The sequence below is a fragment of the Dermacentor andersoni genome, chromosome 11, assembly GCF_023375885.2.
Source record: "Dermacentor andersoni chromosome 11, qqDerAnde1_hic_scaffold, whole genome shotgun sequence".
Lineage (NCBI taxonomy): Eukaryota > Metazoa > Arthropoda > Arachnida > Ixodida > Ixodidae > Dermacentor > Dermacentor andersoni.
Window position 1 is genome coordinate 108829313 of NC_092824.1, and position 25969 is coordinate 108855281.

The window sequence follows — 25969 nt, forward strand, 5'->3', positions numbered from 1 at the left end:
GCTTGAGACAAGGTATTGAATTTTCTTATTGTGTAGCGTTCTAAATGGTTACGCGAAACCGAAACGAAATTGAGCTGGTAGGCAATGGCATAATACTATGCCGTCAGTGCGAAACATTGTCCTGACTTCATGCCACCTGCAGCAGGGAATGGAGGCGCATTTGGGCTATCGCCTATTACCAGTGCACAGCACGCTTCCAACGGCACTCCGTGAAGCATAGGTGAAGATGCTTATCGCAATAGGTTAGGCGGCATTAACTGTGAATGCTACGCGGAATGAAGCTTGAAGAGGTTTGCTGGTACTGGAAGGGCAAACTGAGTACGTGCCAACACTTTTATGTGACACAAGCGGGCGAGTACTGCAGGTAAGCTACCGTGGCGGGCACCTACAGCTCTCGATCGTGCATGCCTTGTTCCTTTTCTTGTCCACAAGAGATCTAGCGGTTGGAAAACGTATCATAAGATCGCACAGAGTGTTGGTGCTGAAAGATTGTGTATTTAGGGAACGTATCAATGGTAACAAACAAGAGTAACTGTATTTGCTCTTTTCTTTGTGTTCTCAATTGTGAACGTTGGCGTTGCAAAATTGTATGAAATGGGATCATATCAACAAGGTTCTACTGTGTTATGTGATCATAGCTTTAGTAAAATAGCTTTTGGGACACGATGTGCAAGTTGTCATGCACTTGCCTTCATGCAGCACTACAGCACCTAGAATAAGCATGCCAGCAGCACGGTGTTATGCAAGGCTAATGTGGCATGCTAACCGTACACATGCAAGTGACAATGATAACTTTGATAACCCGATCCAAGAGCAAATGCAAAAACGGCACATTCATAGACATGCATACAAGCTGTCTGGCATCATGGCACTTTTGTTAACAACTGTACAGCCATTGCGGTGGAGTTTTACTGGATCTAGAAGATTTGAGGCTTGTTTAGTGACAAATTAAGTACTTTAAGGATACAGCCAATTCTTCAGTGGGCTTCCAGTGTAGTGGATCATTCCATCTGCCCAACTGGCCAGTTCTAAGCAATGCCAGCAGTAATTATAGCTTGCTGAAATGCACTACTCGAATAACCAGAACAACAAAAAAAAAAACGAGAATGTATTCATTCTTATTCCAGTAGCACACTTCAATCAACATGTGCAACCAAATAGGTCACAAACCCCGAGCCGGTTATTCTCAGCATTTTCATTGTTACGACTCAAAAAAATTAATTTTTTTTTCTTATGACTCAAGCTGTATGCATCCTTTTCTGCTCATGTTCAAGGATGTGGACTGTTTTAAGTGAGAAAGATGCAACTGATTTTTTGCAGAATCTGAATGGCAATACCCTGGCCTACGTAATCCTTGCCTACGTAATCCTGGCATATGTAGCCTGGCACACATAATAAAGGAGTACAGAAGGCTTATGTAAATACCTTGGAAAATATCTACAGAGGTTCTACAGCTACCTTAATTCTACACAAGAAAAGCAGGAAGATACCTATAAAGAAAGGGGTCAGACAGGGAGACACAATCTCTCCAATGCCATTCACTGCATGCTTGGAAGAATTATTCAAGCTATTAAACTGGGAAGTCTTAGGAGTAAAGATCGACGGCGAATATCTCAGCAACCTTCGATTTGCCATATGACATAGTTCTACTCAGCAACAATGCAGACGAGTTACAACAAACAATTGAGGACCTTAACAGAGAGAGTGTAAGAGTGGGATTGAAGATTAATATGCAGGAGACAAAGATAATGATAAATAGCCGGGCAAAGGAACAAGAGTTCAGGATCGACAGTCGGTCTCAAGAGTCTGTGAAGGAGTACGATTACCTAGGTCAATTAATCACAGGGAACTCTGATCATGAGAAGGAAATTCACAGAAGAATAAAAATGGGTTGGATCGTATACGGCAGGCATTGCCAGCTCCTGACTGGAAGCTTACCATTATCATTGAAAAGGAAGGTGTACAATCAGTGCGTTTTACCAGTGCTAACATATGGGGCAGAGACTTGGAGACTGAGAACAAGGAAAGCGCAAAGAGTGATGGAACAAAGATTGCTAAGCATAACCTTAAGAGACAGAAAGAGAGCTGTTTGGATCAGACAGAAAACGGGTATAGACGATATTCTAATTGACATCAAGAGAAAAAAATGGAGCTGGGCAGGTCATGTAATGCGCAGGTTAGATAACCGTCAGACCATTAGGGTGACAGAATGGGTACCAAGAGAAGGGAGACACAACCGAGGACGACAGAAGACAAGGTGGATTGATGAAATTAAGAAATTCGCGGGCGCTAGATGAAATCCATTGGCGCAGGACAGGGGTAATTGGAGATTGCAAGGAGAGGCCTTCGTCCTGCAGTGGACATAAAACAGGCTGATGATGATGATGATGATGATGACCCTGGCCTAAAGAAAGAAAGGAAGAACAATAAATAAATCCATTAAACTTAAGGCTACATGCCCAAGCTGGGAGGACAGTCAAGCTTTCTGCTGCTAACTTGATCCGGAAACCTCTGACAGCTGATGGGTGAACTTGTGTGAGTAAAAGAATGGCACGGAGTGAAAAACCTGGTTTTTCTTAGAAAAGTTTGAACCAGCCCCAATGCAGTGAGCATGAGCAGCAAGGAATCAAAGGCATAAAACTGCAAATAAGTACAGAATATGTGCTGGCACAGTCGTGCCCCCGTTAAATGGTCTTCAAGCCACACAATTAGACACAACGAAGCCACTGAAAGAGACAAAGCAGTAATGCAACTGTCTAATTTCCGGAACGGGTTGCTGGAGACTCTTACCTTGTTTGAACGCCAGGCAAATTGTGGCGCTTAGAAGTGGCCTGACGTTGCCTTGCCAGGAAAGACTGGCCACCAGTCAGTTGGACGATGCGTTCCTCGGCTGACCTCTGCTGCGACTTTGCTCCCTGCAATACAAAAGGCCGGTCACGAAATGTTGCAAGGCAAACATAAGGATTGTGCATGGGTACTTCACGTGAAGCTATGGTAATGCAGCTGATGTATTTATCTTTCTTTGTGTACCTAGCTTTCTAGCGGAAGTGCTAGCACGTCTCTTACCAACATCATGATGCATTGTATGGAACAGGCTGAATACAATGACAGCTTTAACACACTGAAGAGACCGTTTTATTGTACGGCAGTGTTTTTTACAACACCGATAAGCAAAGTTGAGTGTGCCATCTGACGCGCAACCAGTATTCACAAGAATTTCCTTTTGTAAGTTCTGTATGCGACTGGTGATCATTGGTGCCATGATCACCACGTGGTGGCATGAGCCCGAACGCTGGCTAACAGGGAAGTGCTCTTATGTAGGCAAGTTTTGTGAACATGGACTCTGAATGAAGGCCCTGATGTAGTCATTTCCTTGAAATGTAACCATACAGCCACAAGTTATCAAGATATCTTTTATTTAACTCCTGGAAGCAATCACGATAAGATATATACAATTTCCAATGTTCTAAATAACATCTATCATTATTAAGTGTCATCAGTAAATATGTCATGAATTACCAGTAAAGGCCCTTTCAGCCAATACTTACACTCCAGATCATGCAATCGCGCATGGACTCATTAGTGTGGGGACGTCGCAAGCTCTGGCAAAAGCAATAAAACACAAAAACATTAGCAAGGCCAGAATTATCTGGGTGCTGCTAACTTCTGCTGCTACAACGGCTCAGAAGGGATGAGACCTGGTTTACGATGGTAGCAGGGTTGTTCAAGAAATCTTGAATATCACAGCACAGAGGACGACATGTTGTGGCCCAAAGCGATAAAGAGCTGAGAGTGACGATAATGGATATTGAGTGTGAATAAATTTCCTTTAAAAGTAAACTCCGTGCGTTTCACCTAGTGTGACCTTTCTTTCTTTTAATTGTGAGAATCAGTTCCAGTATACATTTTTCTTGTTATAAAATTGGGTGTGCGTTATATTCGGGTGCACATTGTTATCTACTGTTGAACTCATAGCAACTGTGCGCAGATAAGATTAGAGAGCAGTTAGAATAGAATAAATATTGCCTCTAATTTTGACCAGGAGGATAATCCGATCAATTCCGTCAGTTTCGTCAAGGCCAAGCTCATGAAAGTCGACTGCATATATAACAATACTGCCACAATAGTGCAGCAGCACATTTCAAATGCCGACTACCGTGGCTGGCTTTGAAACTTACGCTCCATGGTCTTTGACCGAAAAATTGCACATTCGGCCAATCCCGACGACCCTGATGAGCCGACAATAGAGAAAAGGACAGAAAAAGAGAGAGAAAGAAAGGGTTTGTTTTCTAGCTGATAGTTGCATAACAGTAAACAAGATGAGGCAGCTGTTTCTTAATGCAGCCAGACATTGTAATGAATTGTCAATTAGCCCAGCATACAACACTGTAATTAACTGCTGTAACACAGCATTGCAGGCAAAATTCATTTGGTTCAGTAACAGATAAATGACTACTATCTGGATTCAAGAATGTCTACACTGACTCTACAAATAAAACCTAAAAGAAACATCAATTAGTAACACTGCTCAAACAGAATACACTTGAACCACGTCAAAACAAAGTCGCATCAAACACAAAGACCTTCGTTATATTCTATATTCATTATAAGCACACATGCTGATATTGACCATACAAACAAACAAACAAGCAAAAAAGCAAGAATATGTGACACTTCCCAAAGGCTAGCAAGGGATATTTTGTTAATGCTGATGACCTGTCAGTAGCTTGCTGTGCTGATACATGGCATGCAATCGCTAAATTGCAGACACTCTTTCCACCATTGTTAATATGCAGCCGTGCAATTGGTCTGAACATACAGTACCAGCATATTGGCTCACTGGCTACTGGCCTACCTCACTCACATCCAGAATATGCTGTTTCAAGTTGCTCATACTGAGTATTTTGACACTGTATTCAGTTCACAATATTCACAATATTCACTTTGCAGCAACCCATACTGCTTCCTGATTTTGCATTTTTGGTTTCGTTATAGCAACAGAGTGCTCATTAAAATAAAGAACACCTAGCTAAATTATACATTCACTTTATTATATACAATAATTCGTTATACTGAAGTTAGACTAGTGATCGAGTCCTTGTGTTCCTTTTAAACTTTCATGGCAAGAGTCGCTTGTCATTTTCTTTCTTCACAATCCCTGCTTTGTAATCATGATGGGTTTCTTTAGAACTTCCTTAGATTTCAGTGTGAACGCAGCCAAAAAAAATCTCACTGATGTAAATCATAGCAGTGGAATGTGTTTCACTGTTGTGGTGATAGATGGCATCACCATTCCATCACAGCAAACTCACCATTCTTCTCAGTGGCATCGGCGCAGATGATGCACACTTTGACTCGATTTTGAATGTAACGAGCTATGCTCGCAGATGTGGTACGAAACAGAACCCATTGAAAAATGCCACCTCTGAGCAAAATTTGAATGACCATCAGCAAGAACTTTAGGTCTGGGATTTATGTATACCTGGCACTCCTATTATGCAGCACTCGATACAGTTCATGAACATGGCCAGTGACTCACGAAGTTGTAGAAGGCCGTGCTGATGAGTCGCTCCTCCTTCTCCCACTGTGCCTTGAACATCTCCAGCTCCTGTTGCAGCTGGCTAATGTGCTTGGCCTTGTCCTGAAGCTGGTTACGCAGTGCAACCACCTCGGCGCTTGACGGCGATCGTGTGTCCAGCGTGCGGATCACCTGTGAATAAAGTTGAGATCCTGGGAAATGTAGTTGCTATTCAAGCCGTAACGATGTAAACAAAAGGGAGAGAGAGAGAAACGATGTCAACACTCTGCAAAACTTATCTTTATGAAAGTACATGACTAAAAGCTGCCTTCGTACAGGGACAATGACATTCATCCAAACTCAAGATACTAGGACTGAGTGCTTCAATACAATGAAACTTATCGAATATGCCAGTGTAATATAGCAGCATGACATTTACCAAGGGCAGGGTAGAACAAGATATATCATGCACATTATGAGATTTTTTTTTAAATCACTCATGTTCAAGATTGTCAAAAGCCTATGCTTTAAGTGCAAGCCACATTAAGCAATTATTTCCAATGCAGCATAGTTGTACCCATTTTGCGCCATGCAATGCCTAAACCATAATCATGACTGAGTTGCAATCTGTGGTGAGGCCGCTAAAAGCAGCTAACAAATACACAGAATACATTTCGGTCGTGACTAAAATGTGGATATTGCATGGCACTAAATAAATACGTGGCAATGCAGTCCAGAAGCTATGTCAGAAGTGTGTTCTGTGTTATGGCTGCTATACATTACATGAAAGTATGCCGAGAGATGCGCCAGAAGCCACTTATAACAGTCCCACAAATGATTCACTAGTTACAGCTACCAGACTTTGGTTACGCTAAGAATTCAAGAGCCAACTTACTAAAAAAATACATAAAGATACAGCAAGCCGTATTCCAAATCGTTGTGCCATTGCAAAAGAGCTCCAGGCCAGACAGTTTGAAAAAGAGCCAAGAAAACAAGCATGTCTGGAGAGACTAAGAAAAACAAGCTCTTGGAAAAAGGCTCAAGCAGTCTGAAGGCATCTACTTGATGCATAGAGTTTTCTACAAGAATTACTAGAAGGATATCTAGCAAACTGTGTATACGAGCGCTTCAAGCACGGCGGTTCAGCCAGGGTGGAAATGATGGCTAGTATACATCTTTTTTTCCCCCTCAAATTTGTCCTTTTTGCTTCTGAGTTTGTGGCTTGCAAGTTGATAATTTTCTACAAAGTACTGCATTATAGATGCGACAATCCGCAATGATTATGAATGTATGTCTTAGTGCTTTCATGCATTTAGATATATGTGACTCGCCGGAAATTTAGAAAGATAAGAAGGCGCAATAGACAATGCCACAAGAACATCTGATGCCAAACGCACAAAAATTAGACAAACCTATGTATGAGGGATGGTCCGAAAGTAAGTTTCATCATTTATTTTCACATGGAAACTTTATTGCCAAAAAAGAAAATACACCATGGTATCATGAACTATACACCCTGAACTATTTGTCCAGATAGGTGCCACTGATACTGAGACATTTGTCGAGGCGTACAATCAGTTTGAAGAAGCCACTCTGGTAAAACTTGGTGCCCTGTGATGCAAGGCCTGAGACACGACCTTTTCACTGTACACGATCTGTAGGCATTCATGGATGATGGTCAAACTAGTCCTTTGTGCCCATTTATACGGGACGCACTTCCACTGGCGACCACGCTGTCAGCACACATCTGTCTGGCATCGTTATTTGTACTCGAATAACCTCAGGCACGCCGGTATGCTGCTGCTCCCTCTTCTTGGGCGGTCTTTGCATAATTCCTCCTCCACTGACGTTCCTTGCTATGTTGAATCAGCAATGGGTGTGGATTCCTATGGCAATTGTTTGTTTCACCTGGTGTACCACCCTCTCTTCCAAAAAAATCACGAGACTTACTTTCGGAACATCCCTATTACCATGATAGCTGAACAATCACAGAACCACAGTTCCCTTCAGTAACTTTAGCAGGAATGTACAGCTTCACAGGCCTCCTTCCGTAAATGTTTTCAAGGGAGAGGATTAAAAAAAATAATAATAAACACATAAAATCTATGTCCTGCATGTGAAGGTTGTGCACCTGACTTGTTCAGTAACTCAGTTATACATTGGTGCGATTATTGTCTCCAACTGAAATAGAAACAGAGACACTGCACCTATCGTGAAGACTGTGCCGGCCACACACACTACTGCTGGTTCACTGATTGCAGTGTCTGCTATTTATTTGCTTGGAAGTGCTTGCATGCCCACTCCCCCCCGCCCTTTCTTTTTTTTGTGGGGAGTGAGAGCCGATCATGCGAAATGTGCTCTTATGACAAGCTCCACTTGTAATTTTGGACCAGCTATAGACATAATATAGTATCAAGTACTGGGACAAAATGAAAATAAAGGTTTCTGGTAAATTTTTAAGCCATGACACGGTGATCACAACTTCCTTTCTGCCCAGTATAAGCAAACATATCAACAGCCAAGAGAATGCGAATGCACATTGCTATAATGAAGAATGGTACACATTTCCACCTCTACCAACATTAGCACACATTGGGTGGGTTGGTACAAGTTGCACAACATGTTAACTTCAGTGCAGCAAAGACAAAAACAATAACAATACAGTGCACCAAATTGCTGACGTCTCTGTCTTTGCCTATGTTGCTCTGAAACATGTTTCACATGTTAACTCCACAATCATCACTATCATGCATTGCCATAAATTCACTACGTACGTTCTTGGCCTTTTCAAGGTACTTCTGATATCGCTCTTCCATGACCCTCGTCTCTTCCGCTTTCTTCTCAAGCTGCTCCGTCAACTCGGACTGGCTCTCGCCTGTGGAGAGAACCATTTTTGGTCTTTTAAAGCTGCTTGCAAGTTGGTACAAACAATAAGTTATTTCTAAAGATTGGCAGTTTCACACAAAAAAATGAAGCATTGAAAGTGATAACAAGGTTTAGCATTGTGCTGCAGCTCCTCGGAGGGCATTCAACAATATGTGATAGCAACATGTTGGTGCAAAACGGCATGCAAGGCAACAACGCCCTGGCAGCTACCAGGTGTCTCACAATGCTGGCCTTGCTAGCAGATGACTGCCAGCGGCGCTCATCATCACACCAGTGCCTCATCGTCCCCTCTGGTAGCTACCAGGCATCTCGCAACACTGGCATGACGAGCGCAAGCAGCTGCGTTACAGGCATCACATATTGATGGTGCACGAGATGAGACCGAAAAAAAAGGAAATGCCAGCATTTGTAGCTTGAAGTTTACTGTCAGTTCTCTTCAGACTACCGTTTGTGCATACAAAGCTCATGACAGCAGCAAAGGGCAAAGCGCTACCCTGCCTCCACCGCTGAGCTGATTGAGCAGAGTGCTACGGTGCATTCATCTGGCTTCGTTGTTTTTGCAGCCGAACGCACTGCACATTTCTACCACCTCTGGAGACATTGTAAACCTCCATGCACAGGCCACACGTGCACTGTCAACACTGCGACAGCGTGAAAACATGCCAACAATGCAACCATGCCTCGAGTGTCCATGTCATTGCTGTGGCCAGAAAGCTTCACAGAAGAGTGAACCATGGTAACAACAAAGTGCTCTCTCACACAGACTCAAACAGCCAGAGAACTGAATTCGTAGTGCAACACACAAGTTGACAAATGCCAATCCGGAAGCCCGCCCTAATGATCATTCTCGTGGTAACTCGGCAATTTCACTGTCGCGCGTTTCACTCTAGTCAGAGTTTTTCCTTAAAATGATCAGAGATAGACCTGGTACTAAAATCATTCAGCTACCATGGCAATGATGGTTAGTGCCCAGATTTGTCTAATCTTTGTACTTGTGGCTTCAGACATTCATGTGGCTTTATTATGCTTTGTTTCTAAACTTCCAAGCAATCATAGTTTTTTAAGTACATCAAGCATCTGGGCACATGTATAATCATAGTGAATTATTGCTAGGGCTGGACATTGGAACTTAGGGCTGGAAATTAAATGTTTTAACCCAATCAATAGGCACCTTTAATTTCATTATTTCATCATTTAAATAGATTTGTGCATTTACACAAAGGAGAAAAAAAAATCAAAGCCGTTGATTTGTTATGATACATACACTTATAAGAAAGAAAAAGCATGCTATTCAAATGAACTGTTGCCTTTATTGTTAATTGAACGACATTCTGCACAAATGGACATTCAAGCACGTCAAACTCAAACGCAATCACCGGTTCAGCTGCAGAGGCAAAGAAAAAAAAAAAAAAAGACACACCGCCCCCCCTGTTAAAAAGTCAAACAAGGCAGCATCTGTTTTCGTCCTGCGCCATGCCTCCCGTCTTGTTCAAGCACCAAAAGAAAGTAAGATGCCAATGGCCATCTCCCCTTTTTCTTGCTAAGAAAAACTGCCGCACACACCATGTGATACAAAACGGAATAGGAAAACGAAACATTCTGACATATTTTTGCCACAAGTGCAGCACGCATGTGTGGGCGCAGTAAAAACTCCTCCCCAATTTCTTCCTACTGAGAAAAAGATTTGGGAGGCATCAATGTTGGCACTTGCCAAACTTTGGTCATGTGAGCTCAACTGATTAATCATTTTCAAGAACATTAGCTGCAATGAAACTTTTAACTGATTATCTGGCAGGTTAATCAATTAATTGTTCAGCCATAATTACTTCTTTTACAATGTTACAATTTTGTCGAAAATTATCACTCTGCAAAGTCTCAAACTAGTTTTAGGCCAGAAGGACAAAGTTAAGCAAATCAATGTATTACTACCCATCAGTCTCATGTTGGCAGGAATGCAACACTTGTAGCCCCCATAGACGGTAGTGCCAGACTTTCCTGTAGCGATTCTTGCAGGAATTCTATGACTCCAGTAAGTTTGCATGAGATTCTACCGACTGAAAAGAGGACTCGGCTCACAGACGAGCCTGCACTCACAGGACTCGGCTAGACGTGTCGCCATGGCCTCGAGGCTGGCCTCACGCTCGCGTAGCTGGCCCTCCAGCTCCTTGCAGCGGCGCTGTGCCAGGGCTAGCTGCTGTCGTGCCTCGGCCCCCTCGTGCGCTGACGCTGCCTCCCGGCTGTCCTCCAACTGGCTCTCCAGCTCCAGGTTGCGCTGGCTCAGAAGTCTGCGCAGCACCCCCAGTGGACCATCAACAACAGCATTGGAGTTCACTTATGGAGTTGGAATACCAAGAACATCGGGTGATAAAGCAAGGGATGTCTCGGGCTGAAGCGAACATTTCAAGAAGGGCACTTGTCTTCAGCAAGGTGTTGCTGATACCATGATGAACCCTACCCACATATACTGTGCCGACGAAAGCGTATATGTCGTCTTGAAAAAGGCAAGTCCATTGTCAAAAGGTTGGCTCCCGCATTGACCTTGTTCTCCTGCCTTCCCCGTGTATTCCCTTGAAAAGAAACTTGTCTTCCAAGCAGCAGGAGAGTTGTCCCCAAAACAATTTGACAGAGATATTAGCCTTCAAGCAAGATTTTTTTCGCTGGGCTAGTTGGTGCGTAGACGTGATGGAAAGTACCGCAAAAACTTAGGAAAAAAGGAACGATGGAACAGAGCATTATGAAACGCTCTTACGTGTCACTCCTTTTCTCCTTATTTTTTTTGGCTACTTTCCGTAAGATTTGCATTCGTCAAGGCAAAAACTGCTAAGAAGCTGTTCACCAGCCTACCCTTCACACACTATTGTCCCATCACACTCCCTCTGCCTCCAGGTGCTAGAAACAAGGGTACGACGCTGTATCCTGTTCCAAGATTTTAATTAAAGACATGTTTTTTCTATCTAAACAGTTGCTAAGCAGGCCAAGCAACTGCTACGCAGTTGTTACCCTGACAGAGACAAGTCCACTTGTGAAAACATTGGCTCCCAGCCCTAAACAACCCTTTTTAAACCACTGTTGATCACTTAAACTGTCCACCTGTCTGTAGCACTGTGCCTTACTAGGGTGCCTAACAGTAAGATAGCTTGCTAACAGTTATTATAATTTGCTACAAAATCTCTCTGCACAAACTAGCATGCAAACAATGAAGTTGCAGCAATTCCTGTAAACATCTTCCACAGGAGCATACTACATAGCAGCAGCTCGGGGAGTTTACTATGTTGCCATTTTCAAATTCTCTGATTTCTCCAGGTTTTCCTTGAGTTATATCATGAAACTTCAGAGCCATCTGTGACAGCAGAGTTTCAGGCATAAGCTAAATTCGGTACTTTATAGCTTGCCACGTTACTATGGCAGTCTATAATTTTCAGCAACAATTACTAGTAAACTGTATTTCAGTTGGAACACCCTAATGTTTCACGACCTTCCAACCATTTGGCAAGGCCCACGCTCTCAAAACTAGCAAAAGACGCCACTATTTGAGTAGCTCTCTTCTGGCATACCACTAGCTTTGCCACAGACACTGCAGTGACTAATTTCCATTATTCAAAGCAACCAGAACTAAAATTCCCAGTTTTCTTCCTTTAGTTTTCCATAACTGACAAATTAGCTGAAAATACCAGGTTTTTTTCCCTGATGGTAGACACCTTCAGTTCAGTCGTGCAAACCCCACGCATCCTACCCGCATCGGCAACTCCGTAGCACGAGACACCACACCAGACCTTACGTTCGTAAAAAATGACCACACGGGCAAAGTAACATGGCACAACACGGGCGTCGACCTGGGCAGTGACCACTACATCCTCGAAATTACGATACCCAACCAATTACGGAGCAATACCATTATACATAAGTGGACGGACTGGGACGAATTCCGTAAGGCGCGCCTCACCACAGCGCAAGACATCACAGAGATCGAAACCTGGACGGCGGAACTCCGCGATGCAGTGCGCTCAGCCACAAAGACTATAGAAACAGACGAGGACGTCATCATCATGGACAGCCGCCTGGCCCATCTGATAGAGGCCAAACGTTCGATACAGGCGCGTTGGAAGCAGCACCGGCTGAATCGCAAATTGAGGAAGAAGGTGGCTGACTTAAATAGGGCCATTGAACAACATTGCAGGCTCCTGTGCCGTCAACAGTGGAACGAGATCTGCAACCGAGCTGACAGGGAATTGCATCGCAGTTGTACATGGAATCTATTTCGGCACCTCCTAGACGACACAAAGACCAAGTCAAGCCAGCGCGACCGCCTGGCCCGCCTCATGCACACCATCACACAACAGCAAGGAAAAGACGCTGTTATCAGAAGCCTGGAAGCCAAGTATCTGCCAGACACGCCAACGGAAACCCACCCGCCGTACGGAGGGCTGCCCAACGCGTGGCTCGACCGAGACATTACCATATCAGAGGTACGGGTAGCGCTGCACGAGCTCAACACCCGCTCAGCAGCCGGCCCAGATCTCGTTACAAACAAGATGCTACGCAACCTGGACGACGCTTCGATAGAAGCCCTAACCGATTACTTCAATGAATGCTGGCATTCGGGCAAGCTCCCCCGACAGTGGAAAACGGCAAGAACGATCCTGATTCCGAAACCGGGCAAACCACTGGACATCGGCAACCTGCGTCCCATCTCGCTGACGTCCTGCGTGGGCAAGGTGCTGGAGCACGTGGTCGCCAACCGGTGGCAGGAATACCTAGAGAAGGAAGGCCTCTATCCTGACACGATGATCGGCTTCCGGCGCGGACTCAGCACACAAGATGCCATGTTACAACTCAAACAAGAAATCGTCGACAACAAGACACAAGACAGCAAAGTAATTCTGGGTCTCGATTTACAAAGTGCATTCGACAAAGTTAAACACTCAGCCATATTAGGACAAGTATCAAGACTCAACATGGGGGTAACGAGCTACAATTATATTCTAGACTTCTTGACCAACCGCACGGTAGAACTGCACGCCGGAGACCTCAAGCTCCCCGAACACAAGCTCGGCAGTACGGGTACTCCACAGGGTTCGGTCATATCGCCGTTGCTCTTTAACCTCGTCATGATCGGGGTAGCGAGGGCAGTAGCGGGGACCGGCGTCCGGCATACTATCTACGCCGACGACATTACCCTGTGGGCGGTCGGTGGCACCGACGCCAGCATCGAGCAACAGCTGCAAGCGGCGGTTACCGCCATCGAGCAGCACCTTGATGGCACAGGCCTAATGTGCTCGCCCGCCAAGTCCGAGCTGTTCGTCCTCACACCGCTTCGACCGGGACGGAAGCGCGCTCCTCTTCGGGAGTGTGATCACATCAAAATTGTGACTGCATCGGGGCAACGCATCCCCGAGGTGCCCAAGATCAGAGTACTGGGCCTGCTGCTCAACAAGAGCGGCCGCAACGACGAGACCATCAACAAGCTTACCACCAAGGCAATGGACGCCATCCGGCTCATACATCGAGTCTCTACACGACGGGCGGGCATGCGTGAAGACAGTCTCGTGCGCCTTGTCCAGTCGTTCGTGATCAGTCACATTGCCTACGTTGCGGCCTACCTTAATTGGCACGTCACTGACAGGACCAAGATCAACACGCTGATCAGACGGGCTTACAAGACGGCGCTGGGTTTAATGGAGACCACGAGTACGGCTCGGCTCTTGCAGCTCGGCGTCCATAACACCCTAGAAGAAATAGCCGAGGCGCAGCTCACCGCGCAATTCGAGCGCCTCTCTACCACCAAGACGGGGCGCAGTATACTGACGTCCCTGGGTTACAACCCCCAAGCTCCCAGCCGGCAACCGTGCGAGATCACAGATGAGGCGCGGGCCCACATTTACGTGGACCCCATCCCGAAGAACATGCACCCAGAATACAACCAAGAACGGCGGCAGGCGCGGGCCAAGGCCCTCACCGAACAACACGCCCAAGACCCGCACGCCCGGTATGTGGACGCCGCGGAATACAAGCGTGAAGGCTTCGCAGCAGTGGTCGTTGCGGCGGCTAACGGCACCAAGACAACGGCAGCGAGCGTGCGGTGCACGAACGCCACAGACGCTGAGGAGGTTGCCATCGCTCTGGCGATCACCGAGGCCGAGTGTCGCACCGTGCTCAGCGACTCGAGGAATGCCGTGCGCAATTTTGCCAAGGGGCGAATATGCGCGCCGGCGGCCGCCATCATCGGCAAGCTCCAATTTCAAGACCGCGGCAGCACCGTCCGTGTCAAGTGGTTCCCGGCGCACGCCGGCGAGTGTGCTTCCTCACCGAACCACAACGAGACGGCCCATTCGGCGGCGCGAGCGCTTACCTTCCGCGCCCCCGAGAGTGACCGTTCCGTGTGGTGGTTCGAAACCAAGGACAGATTGACTAGTTATGCCGAAGTAACCAAGTGTTACCGCTTAGCTCGACGGACAATGCCGCCTCCCCACCCGGCACTCAGTCGGGAGGAGGCTGTAATCCTAAGACAAATACAGACCGCGTCACTCCTCGCCCCCGCAATGCTGCACGTGCTTCACCCAGAGCTCTATCCGAGTGGGCTGTGTGGTGTTTGTGCAGCGGGTCCGGCGGACCAATGGCACATCATGTGGGACTGTGCCAGGTTCCCGACGGCAGCTACCTCCAAGACTTACCCGCCAGAACTTCAAAGTGCACTGCAGTCTACAGACAAGGACTCACAACTATGGGCCGTCCAGCAGGCCCGGGGTGCGCTCGAAAAGCACAAGCCTCGTGACCCACTACAAACGGGCCCAACGGGGCTAGTGCAGAGTAGAGTATAACCCCGGGTCGACGCTTGGCCAGCGTCACGACTCGTTAAATCGTCGTTTGCCGGCACTTTATTAAAGTTATTCCTATCCTATCCTGTGAGCATTTCGAATAGCCCACCTGACTTCCGTTTCCAGGTCGTTCTGGCGTGACTGTGCATCTTCAAGCATGGTCTTCAGCAAGGTCACTTGCTGGCCCTCACTCGAGCTCCATTCCAACTTCAGCATTTTGTTTTCATGCTGAAGCCTGATGAGTTTCTCCCTACAACCATGCAAAATGCAATCTTGTTTCGTATGCACACACACAGACAAAAAAAGAGAGCAGACGTACAGCCAACCACAAAAGTATACAGAGCACAAGGGGGCTATTCCGCAAGTGTCCACCTAGTGGACTGTCCATTTCGTCTCCTGCTAAAGTGCTGATTGGCTGGGCTAGGATACACATGAGAGGGAGACAGGCACCCCCAGCCAGTCACTTGCTCACATGTACAGCTCCTGTCAATCACTGACGGCCAAAACAGAAAGTACACTAGGTGGACACTAGCACAATAAGCCCTGAAGCCACAAAAAATTTATTTCATGGCACTTGTCTACTCGGCTAGGAATAGAGGTTAGAAATATGATTGTATGAAGAAGTATCCACTAAATCTTTTTTATTCGTGGATAGACAATGTTTGTTACAATTTTTGCTCTCGCATTTTGTGCTCTCGGATTTGTGCTCCGTAAACACTTGAAGTGGAGATACACGGTAACCCACTCCAAGGAGGAACAACTCATCTGCATTCAAAGTCTGACAGGACCATCAATTTGGAATGAAAGCTGGAGAATAACTTACTGTTAATTATGTACCACCATTAGACATCATATTTGCCACATATTTTTTTCCCACAGAGTATAAGAAATGTTGAGATTATATCAAGCTGAATATTATGTGTTCCCCTTAAAAGTAGGCAACCACATACGTTAAACTGTTATGAGTTTACTTTCTTGTACACATCAGCAACCGGGACAAAGAATTGTTTTGGTCATGCTAGTGTAATCTCCTTAAACATTCCTTATGCAGCTCTTAAAGAGGTCCTGAAACACTTTTGAACATTAAAGGAAAATGTTGGTGATTGACAAGGCTCCTGTGAACGTGCAAGCCAAATGTTATTGTACTGCATGCAACAGGGAATTTGCAATCTCGCGTCATAAACGGTATAAGATTGCTTGCACTCTCCTTCAGTGTTGTCAGCAGCTATGTCGCAAGCAGCCAAGCAGTCAACCAACTGGTATTGGCAGATCTTGTGATAGCGAGAACCTTCTCAATAATACTATAATTGCTAACTTGGAGTTAAATAAATACACATGTCCATGACATAGAAAAGACCCAAAAGTATGCAATCTTTGCACTTCCGGTCTACGCACGATGGCAGCACTTAGCTGTGTCTGTTGTGCATGGCCTCCATGACGTGCTACACAGTGTAGATACCGAGGCTACCACTGGGTGCTGTGACAAGAGCTCTTGCCAGGAAGACGCTCTGTAGCCGCGTGCTGCTCTGACTGGTCTCTGTAACTGACATAGCTCTAAGTGCCTGAATGCCAATCTCACATCGAGAGAACACTGCGCACACTGTAGCATTGTAAAAAACAAAAACAAAGAAACAAATGAAAATGCCCAACTTTTGAATGGGGCCTTGCCTCTTTGCCATTCCCCCTGTGTAGCTTAAAGTGTGCTAGTGGAGACAAAAGGAGAGATCACATCAGTGTGATAACTACCTCTACCTCCATTTATACTTGGAGGATTCTAAAACGTTTTGTGGCAGAAGATTCGTGAGGCGATGTTCTTTAATAGTGACACCTTTCAATGGTTAGCTATAAAAGTTTTTCAGGTCCCCTTTAAAGTAAGACAGCCTATAGAGACACACAAACATGAGTACATCCCTCTATGGTGAAAAGTGCAACCCACATAAAGTGCAATGGCAGCAGTGGCACAAAACACAAACAAGAGAATGCCACAGAAAATGTGTGTGGAATGCTGAGATGCACATGCGAGCCCAGTAGTGCACCTATCAATGCATCGAAAGGACAAATCACATTGCCAAATCACACCAAGAGTCTGTCATGAAGTCATGCACACTGCATACTTACGTCGCCATCTTCGTATAGCTGAAAAGCAAGCATCTATACATAAAATGGTATGCAAGGTGATGTGCAAATAAGGCTTGGATATCTATGTTATTTCAACCCTTCACTGAGTGCCTTAAGCCATAGAGTTTTCTACAAAAATTACTGGAAGGAACTCCGCTGCTAGTGTCTACAGGAGCCGAGAGTATGGAAGTTCAGCCAGAATGGGAATAATGCCGAGTGCATGTATCTGCCTTAACTTCTTTTTCTGAACTCAAAAGGTTTTGTGACTCAGCAAACTGATCACTTACAACAAAATATTGCTATATAAACACAATGATGTGTAATGATTGCACATGTGAACAGAAACTGATTGCCTTCATGTGTTTAAAAGATATCACGAGGGTTGATCCAGAAATAAGGTTCCCATCAATTTTGGAAACAGACAACATTGTTTATTCTCATAGAAATTTAAATAATCGGAAAGATGAAACTTTGCTCTATTTTTTTCTACATAATCGCCATCTTTTTCTATGCATTCTTGTAGGCGGTGCCCCAATTTCTGTATCCCCATGCCGTAAAACTCCGATGCCAACCTGTTGAGGAAGCGTTTCACCTCCTTTTTCACTTCATCATTGCTCTGGAAGCATTGGCCACTCAAATGTTCCTTTAACTTGGGGAACAAGTGCTAATCACTAGGTGTGAGGTCTGGACTATATGGTGAGTGGGGCATGACAGTCCACCCAAAGTTTGTCAGAAGTTCTTGGGTTTGATGGGAGACGTGACGTCGGGCATTGTTGTGAAGCAGGGTTACACCGGCTGCCAGTAGTCCTCGCCGGCGATTCTGGACCGCTCGCCTGAGCTTTCTCATACGCACAATAACCTTCTGAGTTGATTGTTGTCCCACATTCCATGAAATCGTCAGCAGTACCCCCTTACAATCCCCCAAAACACTGGCCATGACTTTGCCAGAAGAAGGAGTTTGTTTGGACTTCTTTGCGACTGGTGACTCTCGGTGATGCCACTGTTTGGATTTTTGTTCCATTTCGGGAGTGAAATGAAACATCCACGTTTCGTCTCCCGTAACAATTGAGTCCGACAATCCTCCCTTATCTTCTTGACACTTTTGAAGAAACTGGCGAGCACAGTCAAGGCATTTCTCCTTGTGGTCTGATGTCAATAGCCACTGTACCCATCGAGCAAAACGCTTGTGATACCCCAATTTTTCAGTCAACACTTTTTCCACTGTATCGTAAGAACTCCCAGGAATCTGAGCAACAAGTTCACGGAGGGAGACTTTCCTGTTTGGAGCACTTCGCATTGGACCATCTCGATAACCACCTCCGAAACTGACGGTCTTCCACTCCATTCTTCATCGTGGACTTCCTTCCGACCGGCACTAAACGACCTGCACCACTTTCGGACTTGTTGAACGGATATACACTTGTCGCCATACACCTCTGTCAACTGACAATAAATATACGAGCCCCTTTGGCATGCAAAAAGCGAATTATGGAATGAATCTCGCACTTGGTGGGATCAACAATGGGAACCTCCATATCGGACGACTGCTTAGCCAAAAATGAGTGGCGCAGCGAAACGCGGCTAGAGGGAATTGAGAGTGGGGGAACAGCCGCGCGCAGCAATGTAGCCAGATTTCGCCTCGCACCTTCCCGCGTGGCTGGAGCTCTTTGGGAACCTTATTTCTGGATCAACCATCGTATTTCATTAAAATTTAGAAATACAGTAGACTGCCATTATATACGACTCCAGTTGATTCGATTTTTTGGTTAATTTAACCCTGACCAAAAGTCCCAGCTGATGATCATGCATTTCTATGGGCTCAATTTTTCATTATTTTGATCCTAAAATTTGCCTTTGCCAGATAATTCGAACTTGACCAGTCAGCATTCACCTGCACGACTCCTATGGCAACCTCAACAGCAACCCCTTTTATGGCAGCATGACTCGGAAAAGCTTTGACGACAGTGAATGTGTTGAATAGCACATGTCAAAAAAAATTTCCATTGAAAACATCTATTTTCAGCCTGGCTTAGAAAGATTTTCAAGCAATAATGGTAGCTCACAATGTTCGATTAGGGTATATACCCGATTCTAATGAGCACCTTCTGTTTTCCAGGAACATTAAACCAAAAACCATGCTTTTAACATTTGTATGTTTTACTGCATAACTATATTGCGACAAAGCCGACTTTAGGAAATTGGCCACGGTTGTGCAACACATATTCGGCCCTTGCTCATTTTTCTTGGTAAAAAAATTGGGTGCGCATTAGAATTCTACCTTGTTTAGGAGCTTGAATGTAATTTCTACGTTATTTTTCTACTGTGGACACGTAAAAAGTGGGAGTGCATTTAATCCTGAGGTTTGTTATGATCGGGCAAACACTGCCGCCAAATGAATCAATGGTGTGCTCTGGTGTTTTTTCTGCATTTTGTTTAATTCAACTCACCGGATAATTCGATCAATTTTGACGGCCCCATCTGGGTCAAATTAACAGAAGTCGACTGCACAAAGCATAAAAGGTAACTCCTCAAGAACATCTGAGGCCACAAGCACAAAGACTAGACATATCCATGTACTACAACCCTTCCTTCCCTTGGCAGCTGAATGATCACAGTGTCAGAGTTCCCTAGTATCTTTATTGCAACAACAATTACATGGACAATCTAGGTGCATATTTGCCATCGGAATCGATGGCAGTGGTGCCGTGAGGGTCGGTATAATGTGCAAGGGCAATAAAATCGTCCCCACATGCTGTGTGCTGTATGTGCGAATGAAAGCATGCGAGGGTAAGCTGGCGATCACGGCTCCATTTCGTACACGCAACAGAGAAAAGCGGGGAGGAAGTGCACCGTCTTCCGTCGCGCGCAAGCCTTCAGGGCGAGAGTAGGAAGGGGGGGGGGGGGGGGGGAGGTGCATTTTACTCTGGACAGCCCAAGTGGCCGTGCGCACTTTGCCGGGCCACTGTACCTTGAAAGCCTTCTGTAACAGGTACAGAGTTTGCGCTGCGCTTTGTTTTCATGGCCTGCGTTGATGCGAGCGGCAGCACAAAGGTCAATTTGCTTGCTGATGCTGCCGCGTTTGCTCACTGCAGCACCTTGACAGTGAGCTTACGCGGCCTTCGAGTGAGATGTGTTCATGTTTGCTTGTGCGCACGACACCATGCTTGTTAATTTAGTTAGTATGTCTATGTTTACAAGTTTATACGCCCGATAAAACTAATATTCTTACTTCATATAGCTATCCACTAATTTGCTAACACAATTGATGCTTCGCTTTTCGGCCGAAACTGCAACTTTTTTTAGGAAAATCTATGCCCAACAAAGATGTAACACTAGCCCCTCTTGTTTCAGCACCAGATGACGAACTGCAAGTAGAGTTTGTTTTTCAGGCAAATTCAGCACCTCACAATAGAATCAAGGTAGAAACTGCTGTAGAGGGCAATCATGATATGAATCTCTCAGCTCTTTCCTATTCAATTCTTATCGTCAACTGCTTGAACAAGCCTATTCTCATGATAATTTAAACAGAGTGCCACAAAATACATGTCACCTCAACGTAACTTGGCACACAGAGCGGGCTACAAGCTACCATGGTTAACACAAATTTACTAAGAGCAATATTTTACATAAAAGGTTTTCCTTAAATTATAGTTTTCAATAGAAATCATTATTTCGGCAATTTTACACAGTTCAGTTCCCTTTTAGCACTGGGTGTCATCCTTCTTCTGAATTCACAAAAGAGCAAGCTTAAATCATGAGTAAGCAAGCCAAACTCATAAGTTTAGATGTTTGATTTAGCACTTCTGCATTTGCTTGAAGTTAGGCACCCCCCCCCCCCCCCCCCATAACCCCATAATACCACACACACCTCAGCAATAGTTCTTCGCACCAGTTCAGCTAACACATGCAAGAGTCAACATGCATGGTCTCGCATTCCGTTCTAGCAAAAGCACGTAAACTGGCTGAAAAAAGAAAACATACAAAGACTCTGCTTGCTTTCACCTCAAGGACATGCTAAGTTAATTTGGAAACAGTCGAGCGGCCAATCACCATACCCTCACTGGCTTCCCCTGCTCGTAGCTTTCCCAGTCCTCTAAGCTGCAGCAAGCTAAAGTAAACAGCTTCGTGCGAAAAGTATTTCTCACTTGATTTCGGGCGGAACTGTCTCGAGCATGTCAGAGTCGGAGATCGCTCCAACGACCTTGGCACCGCTCTGCACGTGGGAGCTCTCTGCACCAACAGCAAAAACAAAAAAATCAGCCACCAGGACAATGCACGCCTCAAGTGGAAACAATACAATGCCTGACACATATCCCAACAAAGATTCCCAAACTGTTTGACCTTATGGAAGTCCACGCAGGTTCCATGAAATTCTGAGATGACTGTGTCTTGATTCCCAAACATGCACGTAGTCAGATGTGCATAGTGTCAAATAAATAGGAGCGCCAGGTATACGTGAACGACTACTGCAGCTTAACTGCTTGCCGATTTCAACTCAAATTTTGCAAATAGCGTTTAGTGGTGGATTTAATTTAATACCACGTCTGTGAGCATTGCTTGCCTGTTTCGTTCACAATAAAGTCGACGTGTGTGTTGTCTGAGGTGACGGCACTAAGACAATGTTGATACTGCTGCAATGAAACATTGACAGCATTTGTCACTGCTGTGACGAAATGCGTCTTGCATCATAGCTGTGACAGACAGCACCATCATTGTGATTGCACCAGAATTGATCTGTGTGTGTGTGTGTGCGTGTGTGTGCGCGTGCGTGCATGTGTTTGTGTGGAGTTGCGACAGACAGGCTTGTTCTAAGTTGGACATTTTGATGTGAACATAAACAAGTCATACAAGCTCTATCCACTACACTGATGCTAGGCAGCACAAATGCTGGAATTGCATCTGCATAACTCGCCTTTTTGGAGTTGAGAGCAGCGCAGATCTTCCAGGCCTTCTTTCAAGGAGTCTCGTTCAGCAACAAGTCGCTAGGAAGAGAAATAAAAAGCCTCAAACAAGGAATTATAATTATTTCTAAATTTACTTATCGGGATCAACACGCCCAAAATTCAACGTAATGGGAGGCTCCGGATTAATTTTGACCACCTGGGGTTGCTTAATATGACCCTAAATCTAACCGCATGAGTCTTCTTGCAAAACGGCCCATCGAAATGCAGCCGCCATGGCTGAGGGTCAAACCCGTGACCTCGTGATCAACAACACAAAGCAAAAGACATGAAAATTATAAAAAGGACATCTAATTTGAGCAATGACATATGACTATGGCTATGGCTTCACATAGCCAAGCTTGGCTTGTCACTTACTGCACAATAAGATGGTGACTTTTCCACTCAAAAGTCACGGTCATGGCTTGTATGTAAGCAATGTCTGAAGATACCTTTTTGAACTAGTGAAAGCTGGGGGCCTGGCTACTTGGTGAGTTCATGCAGTTAAATTTTCATGAAATTGCTAGGTTTTGAAATGTAGGTAATGGCTCGGACGCAATGGGCACCTCCTTCTCGGTCTGCAGTGAAGCCAACTTCTCATGAAGCTTCTTGGCCTCAAATTCGGCACGATTGGCCTTCCGCGTCTCATCGGCCAACTGAAGCCGCAGCTCCTGCGTCTGCTTCTTGTACAGGTCTGCCTGCGACTTGAATGCTGCCATTTTTTTCACATCCTGCAAAATAAAATGAAACGTGGTGAAAATTAAGAGTGCCACAAAAAAGAGGTAATCTACATTTATCATATGCCACAAACCAGTTGGCACAAAGTGAAGTAGATAAGGTAAAGAAAGAAACAACAGAAAAGATAAGTATGAGGTACACAGGAAAAGGAAAGAGAGAGTCAAGACTGACTGATAAAAAAAAAAGGGAGGGGACGAGAGAAAAGAAAGATACAACCTTGTGCACAGCATTTTGGCACCAGAGCTATACACAGTTACTATGCCCACACCAAGAAAAACGAAAGCTAAATTGCTAAAACACTGTTAACACATGAAAAACCTTAAAAGACAGCCAAGGCTGCATTGATAGAGAGATTAGATGACTAGTTCAATGCAACTACAAATACTTTAAGATTTTTTCAACCACTGTCATTTTTAGTGACACAACTTTGAAGCCAGACTCGGAGAAGATATTATTTAGGTTGTCGATAGCAAAGAGATACTCATTATACCTGGACATTAAGGAGAGTTCTTAGATAAGAAGTACTAAAAGAAAAGAATGAAGACAAGATCACCTCATATTTTTGAACAAGTGAAAGAGCAAGAACAGAAAAGAAAGAACAAAGACGGAACAGAATGTGTTGATGGCATTTCTTGCAAATGAGTTCAACGGCCAAAGAAGGACACCAACCTCCTCAAGCTCGATGTTGGTCTGCATGTACGAGGTATTCTTTTCCTCCAGTAACTTGAGCTGCCTTTTGAGGTCACTCATGTCCTCTGAGAGCAAGCAAAATGCACAACCTTCAGTTGTCAACTCTGCAGCTTAGAATGCCTCAAGCTCCTTCATGCGAAAACCTTATTCTGTCCAAATTTTCTTTCAGAAATGGTGCTACTGCAAGGCATACTGCAACAACAGGACGAGTTGATGTGATCCTCACGTGATCTCGCTCTCTGCCGCTTTCTGTGAATAAGCCAGTGCTGATGTCGCATAAGTCCAAAATAATGGGCATCACTCCAATTTTCCATTTACATCATTTTCCCACTTGCAAAAGCTCTGTTCTCGCTACAAATGACGAATTCATTATTGCAGAAGCCATCGTTTAGCCTAAATTGACTTTAGATTTTCCTTTAGAGTACCTTTATAGCTTGTGCAACAAGACGGGACTCTAAGTGTGGCAGTTTGCGTGCACATATCTGATTGCCTGGTATTTTGTAAAGGGTAATATGCATATGTACAAGCCAAAATTCTCTGCTACTTCTCCGTTTCAGTTTTCAAAAACACAGTTAAATTCCTTCATGTTTTTCTCGGCTTTATTGTCTGCTGGCTTGACGTGGTCATTAAAAACTAAAAATTCGAGCCTCTCAGTATGATTCTTTTCTCTCGCACAAAGAATTTCAGTGAATTACGAGCAACCAATCCCTTCTACTCACCCAACTTCTTTTTGTAGGTTTCGATTGCAGCTTCATAGTGCTCCTACGTGGTAACAACAGAAACACAAGGACAAAACGTATCATCATCAAAGCAAAAACACCTAACATTGTGCATTCAGGAAGCACCAATGGCACTCTGTGAAAGCGTACCACTTTGTCTGATGTGTGCCTCAAGACGTCCAGTTCATCTTTCAAATTCTGAGCTTCATTCAACATTTTGTGCAACTCTTCATTCTGAAAAATGAGAGAAGCAGGTTTGGAACATGCACGAAAAATCTGAACGTGTAATGCGGATTCGTAAATCCATCATAGCCATGCACAAGGCTAGTCTGTATCCACGCTAACTATTTAGTTAATGTGAGGGAAACAAATATGCAACTTTGAGACTAAATTTACCATATCTGGTGCATATATTCTTTTACTTGACATAGCAGCAAGAGGTCATGACATGTTTTCGCACTCTGCAAACACAACTACTTTAGTACTTTGATAGCAATAAGGAAACAATAACCACTGTCCTAACTACTGACTGTAATAGTACAAACACACTGTATATTCAACATATTATATAAACTTATGCTCACAGATTAGATCATTTCAATTAAATTTTAAGGAGAATATTTATGAAAAAGTGAACTGTTCAAAATGTTCAGTGCTACAAGCTCCTTGGACTGGACTGCAAACAGCATTCTTATCTCGGTGTGCTCCCATAACGCAGTCTTTCGATTAGCACTTTAGTAAGGCAGCCAAAAATTTGTTACGAACTGAATAAGGCGTGTATGTTGTGCGTACCTGCAACTATATAAATATACACTACATGGTGCTATGAAGTAAAATCAAGCCACAAGCTCCCACTGCAACAACCTAGATTTCCTGTACCTGAAAATGACTGCTATGAACATCAACTGCATACTTCTAGACTCTGCAAAGTGGCGCATCTCACCTTTTCCTGAAGGTTCAGAATCTCCTTCTCTTGAAATTCCACCTTGATTCGTAGTTCATCTTTCGCTGTTTTTAAAATAATGCAAGCAAAACTTAATGCAACTCGCAAGTGGATGGCACCAAGTAAGAATAATGTAGAACACTTCAATAAAAATGCAATGAACTAGCCTTCAGAACACAATAAACACTGCAAAAGCTCTACAATGATAACAGTGTGATTAATACCATGCTGTTTACTCATAGCTTATTCTGTTTTGCATAGACAGATGTGCACATACCAGTTTCCAGCTTGAAGACTTCAGCCTGCAGTGCATCTATCCGTTGCTGGGATTGCTGATATCGCCTTCCCGCTGGTGTGCTGAAAGTTTCAGACTGCATGAGAAAGCGCTAGTGGGCTGCCTTCGTATATTCAGTCCCAAAATGATTAAATAAAAGAAAGCGCTGGTCTTCTAGGATGTGGGATAACATCTATTGTTCAAAAACTGTGGACTGAGTGCGTGTTCACTATTGCTTATCACCACTGTACTTAGCAGTTCTTGCCACTGTTCTGATATCCTCTAATCAGCTGCTGACCAGGGAAACTGTATCAGTGTGGACCAGAGG

At 44.6% G+C, this 25969-nt stretch overlaps 1 protein-coding gene across 2 annotated transcripts in view; it reads right to left on the bottom strand.

Annotated features, from left to right (window-relative positions):
- The window catches only part of LOC126539438 (protein Hook homolog 3-like), a 43303-nt gene that overhangs the window by 5045 nt on the left and 12289 nt on the right, over nt 1-25969 (bottom strand). For both annotated transcript variants that reach the window (XM_050186270.3, XM_050186272.3), the window contains exons 9-21: nt 25645-25724; nt 25368-25432; nt 24575-24658; nt 24425-24467; nt 23685-23770; nt 22844-23008; nt 22250-22319; nt 21483-21567; nt 15329-15469; nt 10499-10689; nt 8293-8393; nt 5540-5710; nt 2791-2915 (exon numbers count right to left, since the gene is read on the bottom strand). In XM_050186270.3, the coding sequence (XP_050042227.1) occupies nt 2791-2915; nt 5540-5710; nt 8293-8393; nt 10499-10689; nt 15329-15469; nt 21483-21567; nt 22250-22319; nt 22844-23008; nt 23685-23770; nt 24425-24467; nt 24575-24658; nt 25368-25432; nt 25645-25724 (1407 nt within the window). The remainder of the gene's footprint in view (nt 1-2790; nt 2916-5539; nt 5711-8292; nt 8394-10498; nt 10690-15328; nt 15470-21482; nt 21568-22249; nt 22320-22843; nt 23009-23684; nt 23771-24424; nt 24468-24574; nt 24659-25367; nt 25433-25644; nt 25725-25969) is intronic.